Below are 16122 nucleotides of genomic sequence, written 5' to 3'. Positions count from 1 at the left end.
ATATACATATATATGTATAAAATATACATATATTTTATATATATGTATATGTATGTATACATATATATATATATGTATATAATATATATTATTATTATTAGATATTATTTTTCTGGCTCAGCTTTTCAGCTCCACCTTCACTACTTTTTCCACACTAAACTGTTCTACAAGGTGTGTGAACGTACAGCAAACGTAGGGGAGGTCCCAGTTGTATCAATAGATTTAATTTGGCAATACAATGTTGGTAATGAAAATAAACAATGCGTCCAGGGCGGGTGCGCTTGACTCAGTGGCGTGCCAAGATGAACAATCTCCTCACTTTGTTATGTCTGCCTTTGGGCCTTCTTCAAAGAAAGAAAAATAAATATCTTTGTTGTTTATTGTACCCATGTCCTGTAACTGACTTTTGAAAACTCCTAAAACAACACAAATGTTTGCAGATTTCTTGATATTGTCCTCTGTAGGACGGAGAGCGAGACAGGTAACAGTACAGAGTAGGTCTGCACTAGAATATCTTCTCATTGATTTTTCACCTCAGCTTTTGTGTGTGACAGTCCTTTCCTCACAGCAGTGCTCATCATGCTTCATTTAGCTGCTTGTTCTCGATGTCTTTATGATTGGATATTTTTAATCAACAGAAGCAGAGAGAGAAACAAAATCTATCCTTCTTTCAGCTCTGTGCAGAAGCTTTTTTAGTCACATGTACCACCAAAGTTAGACTGTTGAGATACTGTTGTACTCTTCTACTGTCGTATAACTTTCTCACATTGATTATTTCGTATGGAAATAAAGCTGAAAACCAGCACAAGCATTATGTACATTATTTACATGACAGAAATAATGAAGGAACAAATCAGACAGGTTTCATTCAGGAGGAGGCTGGGGTTGTATCTCCTGTACGACATACTTATTTGCAGGTTTTAAATTTTCAGGTGCAGAGTTTCAAGGTTTAACAACCAGAGTGTGTAAAAAGTGACTGACAAACCTGGAGCCGTCAGGAAAGACCAGCACCCCACAACCATTGAAGAGGCCATTTTCAAACTGTCCAGTGTAGCACGTCCCATCGCTGAAGGTCAACTGACCCAGGCCATGACGGAGACCTGCAAGAGGATAAAAATCACCTCACTAATCACTTCCAGCAAAATAAAAATCTAAGACACGAGCAGAGAGGGTTTTTTTTGGGTTTTTTTTACAAAATCACATAAACCACACAAAAAAACCTCCAAACAAAAAAAACAAACAGCTAAAAGTATTTGAAATGCCCACTGATTACTACACACTTTTGCACAAATTTCGCCCCTTACATCTCCTACTTGAAGTTAAATATACTAATAAAACGCTCTCGGGATTAACTCTTTGCACCACCAGGAGGTTCATGGTCATGAGCTATGGTTTTAGGTTTGTTGAAAAAGAACCAAACAGGGCTCATTGATGCCCTCTTCCAACCTCACAACTAAAATGCATTTAGGAAGGCTTAACTAAGCGTCTATGAATTAAAACAGAATAGAAAACTGAAAGCTTTTTCATAAATGAGTGAGTTTGTTGGTCTTCTAAGAGCTTCCAATTTGTTTATGAATGAATGCTACAATGTATGAAATGGCACACAAACCTTCAGGCCATGCTTCCTTCCTCAAGGATAGAAAACAAAATCAGTGTGAAAGGATGTTACTAAGAGGTCACAGACACAGATATTGAAAGGTCCTTTTATCCCTGAAAACAGGACAATTAAGGGCTCATACCACCTACATGAGCTGATTGTATCGCGTGTGTTTATATCATCCTGTATTCTCTCTTATAATTGAGAGAAGATGACATTTCTTTAACTAAAGAAATGAATAAGTGGAACCATGACAGACAGGATTAAAGGAAAAGCATGACCATGAACTTCCACCGTGGAACAAAAACAGCATAGTTTCACTCATATCTTCACAGTTCTGGCTGTTAAACATAGTGGCCTTAACAGGATATTGGTTCATTTGTAAAACACTGGTTTGCACAGATATAAGCTTGACTTCTGCACATGAAGACCCAGGTCAAGACGAATGTTTTGTTTCCTCTAAAGAAAGACCTAAATTAAATTTCATATTTTCAAATGAGTAGACATAGATATTTAACATTTTCTATCACACATTCCACAATAATCTGTTCTTGAATGAAAATAAGCGGTGATGGAAAATGGGGGACCTCATGACCTGGCACATGGATGCTGTCCTGATACCTGTAGCTAGAATTTCTCAGTGTTGTGTTTGTCTGTTCAAATATTGTTCAAATATTGTTGCAAAGAATCCATATCAAACTTCAAAAGTTGCTGCCCTAATGTAATATGGTTTTATGCATATCCTTATGTATCAATTTTAAATATAAGATTTATATAAGATTTTTACATTTACACCTGCTTCAAATTTCTTTTTTAAATGCAAAAACATTTTGTGGCGATCGTGGCTCAAGAGTTGGGAGTTCGTCTTGGAATCAGAAGGTTGCCGGTTCGAGCCCCGGCTCCGACAGTCTCGGTCGTTGTGTCCTTGGGCAAGACACTTTACCCGTTGCCTACTGGTGGTGGTCAGAGGGCCCGGTGGCGCCAGTGTTCAGCAGCCTCACCTCTGTCAGTGCGCCCCAGGGTGGCTGTGGCTACAATGTAGCTTGCCATCACCAGTGTGTGAATGGGTGGATGACTGGATGTGTAAAGCACTTTGGGGTCCTTAGGGACTAGTAAAGCGCTATATAAATACAGGCCATTTACTGATTTTCTCTGCTGTGTGTAAAAAGAGGAAGATTTTGGAATGTTAAACATCATTGCCTTGTTGCACATAGTTATTCTCATCCAAATATGGTCACTTCTCAAAAAAAAAAAAAACAACAACAAAAAAATGCCCCAAATGCACTGAAACTTGAAAAGAGAGTCCAGAAACCAAATGGTAATCTCATAGTGGCTGTGCCCATCTTTTAGCTCTATGGCATTTACTTTAAATCCAAACGTTAATGAAAGGAATTAGATTGATAGAACTGTCATGTCTATACACTAATCAAAACACTATGTATCCAATTTGTTTAAATAAATGCAACAACAAAAATGTATTTTTTTTCCTAAATTAAAATGCTGAGGCAGCATCTCAGCAAATAGTACTGCATTTGTTCACAACTACTGTTTTAAAACTGTTTATAGAATAACATGAAACTCCTCTGATTTTTTGGCACAGTCGCTGCTTTATATTCACTGTTTTCTTTAAGTATTTATGCACTTGGTCTGAATTATCTTACACAAAACAAAAATATGAATTAAAAGCATTCAGACCCTTTGCACTATGCAACACTGAAGACTCAAAACCTGACTGGTACCTGTATAGTTTTCAGTAGAAGTCACTGAGTGAAGAAAAGAGAGAGAGAGCGAGAGAGATGGCAGATGTGTTATTATACTTTAATTAGATTTTGGAGTTAGCAGATTGGGAGATTCATAATTGGTGTGAGCAGACAAAAAGGTGAGCTGCTAGCTTTCATTTTTCACCTCTTAAAATGTTCCCTGAGAGGTGAGACCCAATTTTCCCTCTAATTCTCAGACTAATTTCCAGCATCAGGAGGATGGCAGTCGATGAAGAAATGGAGGGAAAAGGAGTGAGCATTTCTCCCTGCCAACCTCTATTAGCAAGCCCAGCGGGAATTAGCAGAATAACTGGATGTGAGACACAGTTGGACACGGGCAGAGGAGGTCCCGGTATGCTCATGGCAGAGGAAGAAGATTTAATGGGAGCTCAAGTGGCAAGAAACTGGTGGAGTGGAGAGAAGAGTGGAAGATTGGGGGCTTCATATATTGAAGGGGAAACGAACTGTTGGCAGGGGTGGGGCTAGTGAGTGTTGTCCCTTACTCACAGCTCATGGGTAAATTGGGCAGTCCATCTGTCAGGCCTGCTTAAAGTGCTGCTCTCTGCCTAATCTTAGCAGGGTTTTCATGGGAGATTTGGAGAGGAGATTTGGCTGAAACTAAATCTGGAGCTCTGCATTCGATTTTCAAAATATGTATATATATATGTTGGTGTGTGTGTGCGTGTATTAGCTGGAGATCGTAAAGCAAACAGTATGAATACAGAAGACGGCCAGCAGTAGTTTAAATCCAACTCTTCAGCCTCCATGAACCTTGACAAGCGAGTGAGGCAGAAATTTCACAGACTAGCCGCTGAAATATAACAATCTGTTAGGTGTCAAAGAGGCTGCGGTGTGCCAACAGCAGCATCTCCCACCAAGAATTTCAACAGCTGTGTTATAGAATGAAATTGAGTGGTAGCAGTGTCAGTGTTTTGCTGACCATTATGAAGGTTTCTTTTCTTTCTTTTTTTTTTAAAATGAAGGTACAGATTATCAGCTGCGGCAAGGGACAGTAATTTCCTCTGTCTCCTCCAATTTGATCCCTCCAGACTCTAATCTGCTGTTCAGCTTCTTTGTAACGCCTTTCTCCAATCTTATGTTGGGTCATGGTCTCCAGCTAATTACGGTTTAGCTGAATTTGTCCGGCTTTTATGTCAATCAATAGCGGTAATGCATAGATGTTAAATGACCACATGGGCAAAGTACAGTAGTAAATGGCTTCTGGCTGTGCCTTGGCTGTTGTGTTGTGGATGCACCCAACCTACTTCCTGTAACCTGATAGCTCCCGGGCCTATGTTCAACCAGCGCACCGCTGAATTATTCATGTGACACCGTAGACCTCTGTCTGACACACACCTACATGTTTGTGTGCAAACAGTGACTTTGCATGCATGGACGCAGAGACAGGATGCGCAACGTGCATCAGTCTGTGTTTATGACAACACGGCGATCAAAACCCAATTTCATCCTATTGCACCAATTCAGCAGGGTTAATAGAAATTTTCGAGTTAAAATAAATAGAATGCGCAAAGTGTATATGAAGTCTGTTTATGTAACATTGGTAAAGGTACTATCTTCATCTGGTTTATGCTGAAGATAAGAACGAGATGCTTTGGGTATAGTAGAAATATCAATAAAAACAAGGTGCAAGGTAATATTTTACTACAGATAAGGGGTCGAAAGGTCAAGGGTGACCATTCCTCTTATATTTTGCAATATGTTTTTGAATCTGAAGCTAAAAAAGAATGTGGACCTTGTGACCATGACTACATGATTTTCATCACAATCTGTGTTGTAAATATTAACTTTAATATTAACTATGTTTTTAAAAGTGAACAGAAACTGAAGTGATTTAACACTCGAGAAGTTCTAAGAAGAACAAACTAGCTTGGGCAAAAATTAAATATTTTTTCAATTCTTGCCTTCCAGTAGAGTAGATTTTCAGGATTTACAGCTCAGATAATCCTTATTTATCCTATACTGGGCCTTGGTGCAGCCCTACATTTCATTCACTGTCTATTTATCTAAGCTGTTTTAGCTCCTCCCATTTAGACAACTTTATTCGCATTGGCTGGCACTCACAGATAGAAAGTTTCAACAGCAGCTAGATGGCCCTCCTGTGCTTACAGTTTTAGCTGAGTTGACCATATTAGGAATATCCTCTCTGTGACATCATATATATTAAATAGTAGAAAAAAATGTCTGAAATTGTAGTGTTTTGAGTTGTCTGGAGCCTGAGCTTTGGGCTCACACATTAATTATGGATGCAACTTTCTATAATGCAGTAATGTAACATATTGCTATACTAAATTCAGTAATTACATTACTACTTGCATTATAATGGTTCTTCAATTATCTGCACATTAGGCAAATAGAAAAAAAGTCATAACACATGCCTTTTTTTTCCTGCATGCTGGCGCTACAATCAACTAAATTTAGTTTCTGCGGTGGAAGAAGGAAAATTCATCTACAATGTATATAATCTCAAAAATGGACACCTGAATTTGTGTTACATGAAAAGACAAATGAAATGTGATAATAAAGAACAAACTGCACCCAGGACAGCTGCTAATAACAGGTCAGTTGCATAGACTGTGTGCCAAACCAGTGATTTTAAAGCTGAGTGGATGCTGACACTGGCCAAGGAGCCAGAGCCTGATTTTCAACAGGTAACCAAATCAGAGCTGGCTTGTAGAATTGTAATCCTACAAACCTGTTTCCACAGTAGAAACAGCGATCTCTATGCTGATCGCTGCGGAGTGCTCTTTTGGGCTGGTTTTCAGCTTTGCTTTCAACTTTGTGTTTGTACTTAAACATTAAAAGGAAGATCTCGTTGATGTGTTACTCACTAGGATAGGGACATTTCTTCAAAGAAAGGAAAAATAATGTGTAATACATTAACTTATTTTGGTAACAAACCCCAAACCGTATATAACACATACGAGGTCCCTGCTCCAAAGGAGTAGAACTTTTTTCTTTTTTTACAGAATCAGCTGCTGCTGCCCTCTTTTTGAAGATTCATATTGAATATATACTTAGATATACATGTAAATAAAATGTCTGGAAGAAATCCGAGCAGTTCTTGCCAACGCAGCACTCCGTCTATTAGTGAACTAATTTTTTCTCACTTTGAAATGTCTGAGCTAAAAAAATTTTTTTAATCCACCCCTGCTGTTTACTAAAACCCGAGCATATCAGTGCATCACAGCCAAAACCAGTTTAACAGTTTATTGCTAATCATACGGAGAACATATGTTTCCTCCCGCAGCCTCATGCACACTTCAGTGCCAAACTTTTGTTCTTTGTTTAACCTTGCCCTAAAGGTTGTCTGACTGTTTTTGTTATAGTACAAGTGCTGGTTTAGGTAGTGTGATATCCTGTCTCTGCAGGCTCACTGGCACCAGATGGTCCATATGTGCATATGTGTGTAGATTACTTACTGACTTTAGCTTGACACCTTTTTCTGTGTTTTTCCCCTATTAGATACAATCTGTTTGGGTGAGAGTGCAGGTTCATTTCAAAAGTACTTTTGCTGTTGTGACTCACTTACAGTACACCCACTTCTTTCCAGACTCTCCATTCTGACATGAAATCCCACATTAATTAAAAGCTGCTGGAGTTAACTTTCTTTTATCATATTTTACTGACATCCCTATTATCCATTTAAGCTAATAGGTATTCTCAGGGGGGGATTCAAACTGAAAACAACAATGCATTAGAACAGCACATGGGGCTGTGGTGGTGGCGGTGGGGTGTTGTTTAAGAAGCCAGTGAGACGATAAAATGCAATGCAGGAAATCCAGCAGGAGTAACAGATTAATGCATTTATGAGCTTATTGAACACCCAAACTCAATGAACACCTGCTCTGTAGCTACACGTTTCATTTGTTCATCCATTACTGTAATGACTGTAAGGAAGTAGTACCCATTCGGGCGGGGCGATCGTGGCTCAAGAGTTGGCAGCTCGTCTTGTAATCGGAAGGTTGCCGGTTCGAGCCCCGGCTCCGACAGTCTTGGTCGTTGTGTCCTTGGGCAAAACACTTCACCCGTTGCCTACTGGTGGTGGTCAGAGGGCCCGGTGGCGCCGGTAATCGGCTCTGTCAGTGTGCCTCAGGGCAGGTGTGGCTACAATGTAGCTTGCTGTCACCAGTGTGTGAATGGGTGGATGACTGAATGTAGTGTAAAGTGCTTTGGGGTCCTTAGGGAATAAGTGAATACAAATACAGGCCATTTACCATTCTGTGTTTATGTCACACTGGGAACTTTTTAGATGGACAGCTAGGGTGGTAGCCCAGATCAGCGACAAGCAGAGTCTTATTTAGGATACAAGCCTGGAAAGGGAGTTTTTCTTTAAATAAGATACTCATGGGGCCTAGGTATGACTAAACTCAAATATGTGAGGAAAGGCATAAACAATTATGACACCTGAACTTGAAGCAGTTTCAGAAGAATCGGGGGTTGGATATTGTCTACTTTGTTCTTTTTCCCATATAGCACACAGCATGAGATGGTTCACTTCCCCAAAAGGAACCGGCCCAATGAGCTGAATGACTTCCGACTGGTGGCACTGACGTCACATCTTATGAAGACTCTAGAGCGGCTCTTCCTCAACCTCCTCCGACCACAGGTACAACATGCCCAGGACCCACTACAGTTCACATACAAGGCGGATGTCGGAGTGGAGGATGCCATCCTGTACTTCCTACTACTACATAGAGCCCACTCACACCTGGATGGGGGAAAAGGCACAGTCAGGATCCTGTTTGTTGACTTTTCCAGTGCCTTTAATACCATCTGGACCTGTATGCTTCAGGAAAAACTGAACAGGATGGAGGTGGACCCCTGCCTGGACGCTTGGATCTCCGACTACCTCACCGACAGGCCACAGTACGTCAGGCTGAAGGACATCACGTCTGACACTGTGGTCAGCAGCACAAGAGCACCACAGGGAACTGTGCTGTCCCCTCTTCTCTTCACCCTGTACACCTCTGACTTCTGCTACAACTCTGAATTATGCCATATTCAGAAGTTTGCAGATGACACAGCCATCATGGGGTGTATCTGGGATGATCAGGAAGAGGAGTACAGAAGTCTGGTGAGGAACTTTGTCGCATGGAGTCACACAAACCACCTGCAACTCAACACCTCAAAGACTAAGGAACTGGTTGTGGACTTCGGGAGGTCCAGAGAAGGTCCACTGCCGGTTCAGATAGAGGGGGAGGAGGTGGAGGTGGTCAACAAGTACAAGTACCTCGGGCTGTGGGTGGACAATAAACTGGACTGGTCATGCAACACAGAGCACCTGTATAAAAAAGCCCAAAGCCGACTGTACTTCCTCAGGAGGCTGAGGTCTTTTAACATCTGCAGGAAGCTCCTGAGGATGTTTTACCAGTCGGTGGTTGCTGGAGTACTTTTCTATGCTGTGGTGTGCTGGGGGAGCAGCACAGCAAAGAAGGACTCATCCAGGCTGGAGAAACTGATCAGGAAGGCTGCTCTGTGGTCGGCATGAAGCTGGACACTCTGGTGACAGTGGCAGAGAAAAGGACATTAAAGAAACTGCTGGACATTATGGACAATGCCAGGCATCCTCTGCACACGGCCATTAACAACCAGAAGAGTCTGTTCAGTGACAGGTTGCTTCTCCCAAAGACAAGAACTAACAGACTTAAAAACTCCTTTGTCCCACACGCCATCAGACTGTTTAACTCCTCTCTGGAGGGGAGAGGGAGGGGAAACAGGAGGACAAAGGAGGGGGGAACAACTAAGCTGTAGTGCCTCTTCACCTCACTGTGCAATACCTTTTGTGCAATACTTTTGTTAATAGTCAACGGTGCAATAGACTATCTTGAAATGTGCAATTCACTTGTATTTTTATTTTTATTCCTATTTATTCTATTTATCCCCTTTGTATATTTTATTTATATATGTCTCTGTATTTATATATGTGTGATATATATATAATATTCTGTAATCTGTAACTTCTGTCGGTGCTGTGCTTTTTGGAAACCGAATTCCCAGAGGAACCCACCCGAGGGATTAATAAAGTTTTATCTTATCTTATCTTACTTCAATCGTGTTCTTGCTACTGAAAATACTGTTTTGACCAGGGGCGTGCGAGAGGCCTGACATGTGATGCCCACTAAGAGGCTAAGAATTTACCTGAAAGCTATCTGGGCTTACTGTCACAGGCTTAATCATGGGATTTGTATGATGCATTCAGGTAGAGCTGGGCGATAGAACGATAACGATATGTATCGCGATATAACTTTTACTCGATAGAGAAATTAAGCTATCGCGATAGACCTCGCCGCTCTTGTCCTCCTAAAAAAAAAAAAAAAAAAGGTCAGCCAATCCAAATTAAGTAGCGCAGAGCCGAACCAATCACAGCCGCAGCGTCACGTCGCGTGACTTGTTACGTACAGCACAAGTGCCAAGCCGCACGTGTGTTTGTTTGGGAAGCAGCCAGCGGGTAATGGAGGAAATGAGTGTGCCGACTAGAAAAATCAACCGAGCGTGACCGAAGAGAAAACAGATGATGGTTCCAATGCCGGAGAGATTGTCGAACGGAAGAGCCATAGAAGTTCCGTAGTGTGAAGGTATTTCGGCTATTTCAAGTCTGACAAAAAACAGAGTAGCGTGCACTGTAAATTGTGCCGAAAGCAAGTCTGGAAATACAATAAACTGGTGCATGCGTCACACTGTGCGCCACGTTATTGTTTCGGTGAAATGAATTTCTACAATACTGTTAATTCTACTCTCTGCAGTGTTTAAATGCTTACATATACACACAGTTACTGTCCGTCCACACATACGACTCGGTTCTGCTTCTATGCCCCAGCTTTGTTTACTTTTTCCCACCGAGGCTTCTAGACTTCTGATTGGCCAACATTTCTGCACGGTTAGGAATCTAGCGCCACCTGCTGCTTTGGCATGTTCATAGCAGCGTTTTCCTTCATTTCTGCCTTTATGTGTGGACGGGATTATTTTTTAAAACGAAAACGGAAAATCTCCGTTTTCAAAAATACCCGTGTACGTGTGGACGTAGCCTCAGTCTCTGACTGGAAGCGCTAATTCGTCATTCGGCTTTTGTCAGACTAAAGTAACTGTTAAAACTGTTTGAAAAGCTAAGCTATACAACAAGGAGAGATTGAGAATTTCCTTTTAGTTCTCAGTTTATTTGATATTGACAAAAGTTAGTCAGTTTTGTCTGTTCTTCTGTAAAACAAACTAAGATTTATTTTTAGAATTAATATTTTGTTTCTAAGTGGAATTGACAATTTAGTCTGTTTCGTTTGTTCTATTTTGAAACTTAAACGCTTTAGCGGCTGCCTTTTGTGTAGTTTGCAATATTTGCCTTTATTTATCTGAAAAAGTCTCATGTTCCTTAAGTACATCTACCCTGTTGAACTTATTATGGGAAATAAATATTTAAATAAAAACAAGCTGCTGATTATTTCACATTTTACTTGTGAGCAACGGCACATTTAAATCTTACAAATATAGTTATTTGGCTTATATCGTGATAGATATCGTTATCGCCTGAAATGAAAAAAACACATCGTGATATGAAAAAATCTCATATCGCCCAGCTCTAATTCCAGGTACAAGTTTTGGGCTGCAGTTCATATGTAAACACACTTATACAGTACTGTAACTACGAAGGTAACACTATAAGGTTCAAAGTGCTGTAAGATTTTTAAACAAAAATTCAAAACTGAATATTTGGTGTGATTTAATTTACCTTTAACATAACAACACTAACTGTAGATAAAACTTTGCACAGTTTATAATGTAAGTTGTTTAAAGCATCTTTTAAAAACTTGCCACATTTGTAGATGCTGAAATATCACTGCAGATACTTAGCATGCTTGTAAACCATCAAAGTTGTGTTAACAGCATAATGCATTTCTTTCAGTTCTGGGTGCAGTTTTAACTTAACCATCAAGCTCTCGTACTTTTGTGCAATAAAAATAAAAATTATGTTCATATAGGTGGTGTAGACTGCACCACCTTTTTCCTCCTCTGGCACACGAACTAAAATCAGCTGATTGTACAGCAAGTGCAAGTGGAACCGATAAACGAGATCGATAGGCAAGCAGACCAACAATTCCAAAGGAACTGAACTGGTTCTTTACAAGAACCAGTACTCATTCCCCATTCCTACCAGCATGGTGGTGGAGAGATGATGATTTGAGTTTGTTTTGCAGCTACACGACTTTTCAGTCATTGACTCAAAATCCACACAATGATGTGACAGCCTCATAAAGTTATACAGAAAATGATTACCTCAAGTTATTGGTGGTAAGGGGAGTTCTATAAGCTACTGAATCATGGAGCATACCTAAGGTTTCCATACACTGCTTCTGCATTGTGGCTTAGTTTTTTACAGAAATGGTGTCACAGTAAAATATGGTATGTTTTGTAGTTCATTCACCGAAGAACCAGATGACTTTTATTATGTCCTGATATGTAAAATCTTAGAAATGAAAGAGGGTGTACTTTCTTTTTACCATGACTATAAATATCTAAAGAGGCTTAAACCTTTGTGCAGCACTGTGCCTCCACAGGACATCACTTAGACAGTAAAATGCTTCACAGTGGTAAGGCACAGGGGTTGGAAAGTTACCCTGAACTGCTGAAGGCTCTGATTATTGTTGGGTTGTCATGGTTTCTTTGATGGTGCAGTGCTTTACAGTTTAAAAAGTGAACTGGAGGGAGTGCTCGATTATGTCACACTGTTCAGCCTTTCTACAAGCACATGAATGCTGGAGTGGAGGCTCCAACTGATTATCAAACTAGAGACACATTTTCTTTCTTTCTTTCTGTTTTTTCTGTTTCCTTACCACCACAAGATTTTCACTTTTAAGTCGTGTGCTACTTTTTTTCAACACGCTAGTTCTATAATTTACTTTTTTTTCTTGAATTACTATATTTTGAATTCTGTTCTTGTATTCTACCAACAAAATAAAGTTTCTATACATCCCACGGAAGTACTTTTGATGCTATTGTATATAAATATAATGTGATTTAACAAATAACACATGCATTTTAAGTTATTACCATAATTTTGATTTAGAAAATAGCATATCATTCACATTAAAAAAATAATTACATTCATACCTTTATCATACATTGAGATGCATAAAATTTGCATCAGGCAATGTTAACAACCTCCTTGGGGACAGACAAGTGAAACCTGTGTAATTTAAACTTCTTGCATCTTCAGCCTGCTGTTCCTTTGACATTCAGAAAAAGGGTGTGAATGCATTTTTTTAAAAACTGCTCTAAATTAAATAAATTCCGCTGTAAGAAAAATATGCTGTGGATCCTATCGAAATGTGTGTGTGTGTGTGTGTGTGGGGGGGGGGGGGGGGTGGGGTGAACAGGCAGTGCATGCAATAAAAGCCTCAAGCATCTTGCAACTGAAGGAATTTCACACTGAAGAATGGTCAAATATTTCAGCAAGCTGATGTCAGAGACTGATGTACTATTATGCAAAACGCCTACAAGAAGTTATTTCTGCTAAAGGGAGCCAGATAAGCTTCTGAGGCTAAAGGTGTACTTACTTTCCCCACAGAAGCATGTAACATCTGTTAATATTTTTATTGATTAAATGATTGAAAAAGGTAATGTTCCTCCTTTACCTGACAGCAGTGTTTCACTTAGAAACAAAAGCTAGCAATTTCCAAGGGATGTTTTCAAGATATCCACACGTGGGAAAATTGGTCCCCTTGATTTTGGACTCTCTTAAAATTGATGGTAGCGATATCACTGTACAACTGTACAGTGTGTAGAATCAAGAAATGTCTCTGTGCTGGTAAGATGTCAGAATAGATGTCTGTTATTCTGAATAGGGCATAAGTCAAGCACGCCACATATGTTACTGCAGATTATGTATATAATTATTACGAGCATTATCATATTATTATTTGGTTCTTCCCCTGCCTGAGCATCAGTCTTAATCACATTATAACAACACTTGTGCTGTTCATGAAATGTAGTCAGTGGTGGAGGATGGGTGGGTGACTGAGCAGGTGGGTCTTGCCTTCTTTCCATTCCCCGTGGTACTCCTCGCCGTTGGAGTAAGTAAAGGATCCTCGTGTCAGGGTCATGGGTCCTGCTGCCACACATGACACAAAGAAACATTATCAGGAGCTTTGCAACTGTAGTTTTGGCATTCTGATACACACTGAGCTGGGAGTTTATTAAATAATACTACCACCTCTCAGTCTACCATGGGTTAATTGCTAGCATTTGAATACTGCAGCCAGCCTGCAGGGCAATCAAACTCAGATTATGCAGACAGGAAAACTACACATGCACAACTGCCCCCACTATTAGAAACCTGCTCAATGCTCAATCACTGCTGGCTAAAAATCTGTGGAAACCTTAACTTTACACTCCTATGTAAATAATGAACATCTGATTTCAAATATGAGATTTCCGTGCGAGATGACAAAAGTGTTATTTTTGCTAAACATGTTTGATACATTAACTCACACTGCACATTTTGTGGCTTCTCTGCTTACACTGTGTGGGTTAACTGATGGTTACCGCTTAGAGATCTAAAGTAAATGTAAGTTCCGAAATCCTGAACAAGACTATAGTTGTACAATAGGCTAATTTGCTGTTAAAAGTGACCGGTTATATCAGCTGTTATACTCTGTTACCTGTTATATACCTGTTATATTTTTGGATTTCTTTGCTGTGATAAGAGGTATTATTTGTCTACTGGTAGTGTTTAATGTAGCTATATTATTATAACTCTAATTTTACTCAAACACTACTACACGGCTGTGTTTATTGTGGTTCTCAGTGGCATGCTATTTTCTTTTTGCTGCTTCAAAATGAGTATGTAGACAAACGGCCGCTGAAAGGAGCATCAAAGAAACATTTGGCCGACTCCATAAAAGAGAAAACACCCAAGGTCCGTTTATTAAGCAAAACAGGCTAATTGTTCAATGCCAACAGGCAGCTGTCAGCAGACGGGAGGAGGTGTGCGTATCCCTCCATCTAATGTTGCCACAGTAACGGCGCCCTAATCCCTTTCATCCTGCCGGCATGACGCTGTCAGCCTCCAAAACACACACGCATTCACACGGTGAGCGGGCCTGGAGACAAAAAAATAAAAATTTTACCTGTTTTATTTAAGAGTAGCTCAGCCTCTTTTCTCTACATCGCTGAAAACAAGAGAGCAATAGGAGGATAGCGACTATTTAGCCTTTTTTTCGTAGCTGTTTGTTTCCTGGTAGAGCTGCCTCAGCGTCGCTCTAAAGCACCGCTATACGATTGGCTACCTTTGTGTCACCTCGACTCAACGTGTCCTTTTATTGGTTGCTCTTCTGCTCCGGCCAGCCCTCAGCAGGAGACATCTTTGTCGAGGGCAACGGGTTCAACGACTTAATTAGCCGGAGTGCTGCTCCGTTAAAGCATTTGCCCTTGTCGGTTTTTATGTGCTGCCCGGCGTCTCTGTAGGATTATAAAACGGCAGCGGGGTTCTCCTTAATGATACCCTGTCATTTCATGTTTCAATTTGGTTATTAGACCCGCGTTTTGGCAAGTTTTATGGGACTTGATTTATTGTTTTCTTTATGCCTTAAAACAGCTGCGCTAGGTGACGAGGGTTTGCTAAATGAGGTGATGTAGATTCAAAGCTAATAAGAAGAAGAAAAGAAAAACAATCAAGGTGACCCAAATGAAGCAAAACTCCGCTAACCTCATTTTCGTTTCCCTGAGGGGAAACCGGGGCTAGGATTAACCCGCTATTGAATATTAATTAGTCATGGCCAACAATGAAGCAGGTGTGATTAGAAACTGATTATCATTTATCAATATTAGCCTAATAGAATAAAGAATACAATTATCAAGCCTTCAAACTCTAGACATATAATGCTGAGCCAAACATGTGTTTTGGGTATATGAAGCTGTTATGGCTATAGAAGGCAAAATGGAAGAGCCCAATTTATATTCTGCACAAAGTGTGAGATGAAATTTGTTCTGAAATTTTAGTCAATTTCTGCACAATTTAGACAAGTTAGAGAGACAGGGCAATAGACCTGCCTTAATCTCAGAAGCATGAAGTACACAGTGCCTGTTAAGATACAAACTAATTCAAACTGTGCATAAACAAGGTGCATACTTATATCTTATTTGCATTAATAGGATACCATGTATTTAATGTAGCAAACCTGACCGTGAATTTTTTAAATTCCCTTCACTGACCACTTACTGGTTTTCTGAAATTATAAATTAATACATTACATTCTTTTTTTCTTCAGAGTGACACAAAAAGTGGTGGACAAGATTTTAGAATCAGCTTTTGTTTTGGAGATGAAGACAGGCGTTAAGTGTCTAAGTTAGAGAAATAAATGATGTGAGTGAAAAATGAATGCATTTGTCATAAGGACAACAAGATAGAAAGCGTAATGAGCCTGTGGAAAATTACATAAATACTTGAATCAAATTGTGCCTTGAAAAAAAAGATCATATTAACTTTGGATCATTGACTCAGCTCTTACAAATTCAGCAAGAAAGACTGAGCATGGCCAAGTGTTTGGCAGTATGTGTATGGTTTTTATTTTGTGTGTTTTTTCCCCCTGTCATACAGCATCGGTCCAAAATGCAGCTAACAAAGCGATATTTTGACTCATTTTTGCCTCTGAGCTCGGGTGTTTTGGTGGGAAATAAGCTTTCATTTAAATGAGATTAGTCAGATTTTCAAAATAGTACTGATATCAACATTTTAATACATGTAACTTTCTAATA

General features: G+C 39.9%; 1 protein-coding gene across 2 annotated transcripts in view; it reads right to left on the bottom strand.

Moving 5' to 3' along the window:
• LOC102297852 (MORN repeat-containing protein 4) overlaps positions 1–15150 on the bottom strand; it is a 36074-nt gene extending 20924 nt beyond the window's left edge. The window contains exons 1-3 of one of the 2 annotated variants that reach the window (XM_005939963.3): positions 14496–15150; positions 13403–13474; positions 986–1100 (exon numbers count right to left, since the gene is read on the bottom strand). In XM_005939963.3, the coding sequence (XP_005940025.1) occupies positions 986–1100; positions 13403–13469 (182 nt within the window). In that variant the 5' untranslated portion in view covers positions 13470–13474; positions 14496–15150. Of the gene's footprint in view, positions 1–985; positions 1101–13402; positions 13478–14495 lie in introns of both variants that reach the window. The other variant, XM_005939962.3, reaches the window with a different exon arrangement.
• Between the last annotated feature and the right edge of the window lie 972 nt (positions 15151–16122).

This window comes from Haplochromis burtoni, unplaced genomic scaffold (genome assembly GCF_018398535.1).
Source record: "Haplochromis burtoni strain Fernald_Lab_line unplaced genomic scaffold, NCSU_Asbu1 Contig_269, whole genome shotgun sequence".
Classification (NCBI taxonomy): domain Eukaryota; kingdom Metazoa; phylum Chordata; class Actinopteri; order Cichliformes; family Cichlidae; genus Haplochromis; species Haplochromis burtoni.
This window is presented reverse-complemented; position numbering and strand designations above follow the sequence as displayed.